The sequence below is a fragment of the Mus caroli genome, unplaced genomic scaffold (assembly GCF_900094665.2).
Source record: "Mus caroli unplaced genomic scaffold, CAROLI_EIJ_v1.1 scaffold_15210_1, whole genome shotgun sequence".
NCBI classification, from domain to species: Eukaryota; Metazoa; Chordata; class Mammalia; order Rodentia; family Muridae; genus Mus; species Mus caroli.
The window spans coordinates 23,872-27,499 of record NW_018389046.1 but is presented as its reverse complement, the minus strand read 5'-3'; the positions used below and the strand labels follow the sequence as shown (position 1 = coordinate 27,499).

The window sequence follows — 3,628 nt, the reverse complement described above, 5'->3', positions numbered from 1 at the left end:
ATATATATATATGTATATATATATATATACACACACACACACATATGAGTGTGTGTGTGTGTGTATGTGTGTGTTTCTTGCATGTATGTTAATGCACCACTCACATGCCTGAATCAGAAGAGAATGGATGCCCTGGAACTAGAGTGATAGATAGTAATGGGCCACCAGGTCATTGCTGGGAAATCAATCCCAGGTCCTGCGCAAGAGCAAAAAGTGCTCTTCACACTGAGCTATCTCTTCTGCTCCTGTCCTGGAGCTTTTGAANACAGAACATCACAGTGCAGCTACTGTCAGCTTATGTCAGTGGAAGAATGAGAATTTTGGCTCTGGCAATTGGAATGAACTGATTCCTTTTCTAGACTTAGCAAAAACGATGTAAATGCAAAATGTATGACATAAGGCTTTATACTCCTGGAGAGGTTTTAGAGTGAACTCATCACTAACTTCTCTGTTATTTCCATACATACATGCATCCATTATATTATATATGTAAATATAATAGTGAACTTGAAAGTATAATTGTATGCCCTCTTTTTACACAAGAATCTGTGTAAGTGTAGTAGTTTTCTCTTTCTCTATTACAAGCTGGTCTCGCTGTACTGAATTAATTTGATAAAATAATGACACGGGCAACCAGGACAAATAACTAACATAGGCATCAAAGGTAAGACTGTTGCAATAAATTGTAAAAAGTCTGTGGGTGCTGATGATGTAAAATAGCACTGGGAACATTGTTTTTCTCTCATGAGAAGTAACGTCTTTTAAAACAGTAACGCTAAAACAGAATCACTATCTGGTCATCATTGGTGAGTTCTTCTTTGTCATAATGTGTTGAAATTTGTATGTGTCTTAGCATCACATGTTCTCTTTTACAGGAGGCTCCGAGCTTCACATCTTCAGATGAGATTATGTAGACTGTAAAAACTATGGAACTCAGGAAAATAAAATAGTACAATTGCCAGGATAAGAGTGGGGTTATAGTTAACAATATAGGAGCAAGTAATAGAACAGTGCAAGTCGTTTGATCAAGGAATTGGGCAAGAGGGGCACATTAAGGAGGTGGAGAGAGAAGAAGGTGGGAAGAGGGTAAAGGAGAATTGTAGGACACAGGGATCTGAGAATGGAAATGTAAAGGGGGCCTCCTTAGGGAATGAGGGAAACATAAATACAGGAGAAGGTGGGAGCAAGTTAACAGAGCATAGCAGAACACAATTGCTCTGGTGGGGGAATGGAAAAGTGGATGGGGGAACCTTACAAATGAAAGAGAGAGATAAATACAGAAGGCACTAGATAGATGAAACAACAACAGGGATGGCTGAAATGCCATTAGAAATGATCTACCTCCCTTTCCCCTGCAAAATAAAAGACATCTAATATATGTGTTGAACAGTTCTTTAGACCTGCAGTAGAATCGCACAAAAGGTTTAAATGGGATGAGAACTAAACTTGGAGATACCTAGGTCTATTTATAACCATAGTTAATGGTTAAATATTTAATAGGTGTGGAGTTACACTAATGGTCTCCAACCTTATTTTTGATTTTATTCCAGATCTGAGAGGTGTAAGATCTCTTGGAAAAAGAAACAAAAACAGATGAATCAAAAATTATATTTTGCTGACTAAATCACTGGGATTGTTATAAATTATCATTGTGATTCCTATAGAAGTATTAATCATGACATGGAGAGTTTCAAATTTCGGTATAACAAATTATGGAATATGTGACTGATGAGATGTTTTATATTTCTTTTGTGATTTTTTCCCCAGCTCAGCATAATTTATATTTGTTTGTACAAATGTGTGTGGTTTATGTTTTGTGCTCATCACTATATTTTTAGGTGTTAACTACAAAATTAGGTGGCTTAAGTCAATAGGACTGGATTTCTAAGATATGAGGAGGCTCAGGTGTAATACAGGCACACAAAGTGTGCATTCTATATAGATGTGACTAGGTCTGCATGTAGTTTCTATACCATTCTATACAGAGATGATACATAGAGAGATTTATAGATATGTAGGAAATGATGTCCAGTATGGAACGTCAAAAGTTAGAGAGAGTAATCAAGAATATGTAGCTAATCGATGTCTCAATTTAGGGAATGCCAGGGATGGGAGGTGGGAGTTGGTGGTTGGGTCGAGGAGTACTATCATAGAAGCAGGGAGAGGGAGGATGGAATACGCGGTTTCTGGAGGGAAAACTGAAAAGGGGATAACATTTGAAATGTAAGTAAATAAAATATCCAATAAAAATAAGTATCTGAAAAGAACAATGATGTAGATATACTAACCAGAGAATCGTAAGTTTGATGTATCTAATATTTTTTTCAGATATTTGAAATATGCTTCCTCTATGTGCTTAGGATGAATACACTTCCTGATTATGTTTTCATTAAATAATATCCTTTATTTCCAAGCTGGGCTTGGAGCTATGGCCAATATATTTCTTCTTTTTTTCTACACTATGATAATCCTGTGTCACAGATCTAAGCCCATGGACTTGATCTCCTGTCAATTGACCTTAATTCACATAATGATGTTTCTCACTGGAGGNAATGTTTGGCTTACAGATTTACTTGGGTCATTGAACATTGTCAATGACTTCATATGTAAGGCAACTGCTTACATTAACAGAGTGATGAGAGGCCTCTCTATCTGCATCACCTGCCTCCTGAGTGTGTTCCAGGCTGTGATGATCAGTCCCAATACCTCTCTTTTGGCAAAATTTAAATATAAACTAAAAAAATACATGATCTATTCTTTTTTCTATTTTTGGTCTTTCAATTTGTCATTCAGCATTAACCACATCATCTATACTGGTGCTTATACCAACATGAGTGAGACCAACCAGTTGAAGGTGACTAAATACTGTTCAGTCTTCCCCATGAACTACATTATCAGGGGACTGATTTTAACCATGACAACCTTAAGAGATGTATTTCTTGTAGGAGTCATGCTGATCACAAGTACATACATGGTGATTATCTTGTTCAGACATCAGAGGCAATGCAAGCATCTTCATAGCATCAGCCATCTNAGAGCCTCCCCTGAGAAAAGGGCCACACAGACCATCTTGCTGCTGGTGGTATTCTTTGTGGTCATGTACTGGGTGGACTTCATCATCTCATCCTCCTCAGTCTTGTTATGGATGTATGACCCAGTCATCCTGACTGTTCAGAAGTTTGTGATGAATGCCTCTCCCACAATTACTCCATTGGTACAAATCAGTTCTGATAAGCGAATAAGCATGATGCTAAAATATATGCAAAAATTATGCCACCAGGTTTTTTAAAAAGTGTAATTTTCCTCTCATTTAAAAATCAATTTGTTTATTTTATTTGTATGTATCAGTTTTGGACTGCCATGTATGCATGTGTGCATTCCTGCTATTCACAGAGGTGTAAGAACTCATACGATCCTCTGGATCTGGAGGTACAGATGTTTGTAAGGCACCATGCTGATGCAGTACCAATATTTTTTTCCCTAAAAAACAAAGTTTTCTTAAAGTGTTTAATAGTTCAAGCAGCAAAGCAAGATTCTTTATATGATTTAAATAGAATTTGTAGTATTATGCTTATTCATTCCTTTGACATTTCTGCTAACAAGAAGTATATGGTTCTCAAGTTCATTG

At 36.8% G+C, this 3,628-nt stretch overlaps 1 protein-coding gene across 1 annotated transcript; it reads left to right on the top strand.

Annotated features, from left to right (window-relative positions):
* Nucleotides 1-2,380: 2,380 nt before the first annotated feature.
* On the top strand, nucleotides 2,381-3,308 carry LOC110287904 (vomeronasal type-1 receptor 90-like). The gene has a single exon (XM_021154399.1). It carries the CDS (start codon nucleotides 2,381-2,383, stop codon nucleotides 3,287-3,289), a length of 909 nt encoding a protein of 302 aa, XP_021010058.1. The 3' UTR covers nucleotides 3,290-3,308.
* Nucleotides 3,309-3,628: the final 320 nt, after the last annotated feature.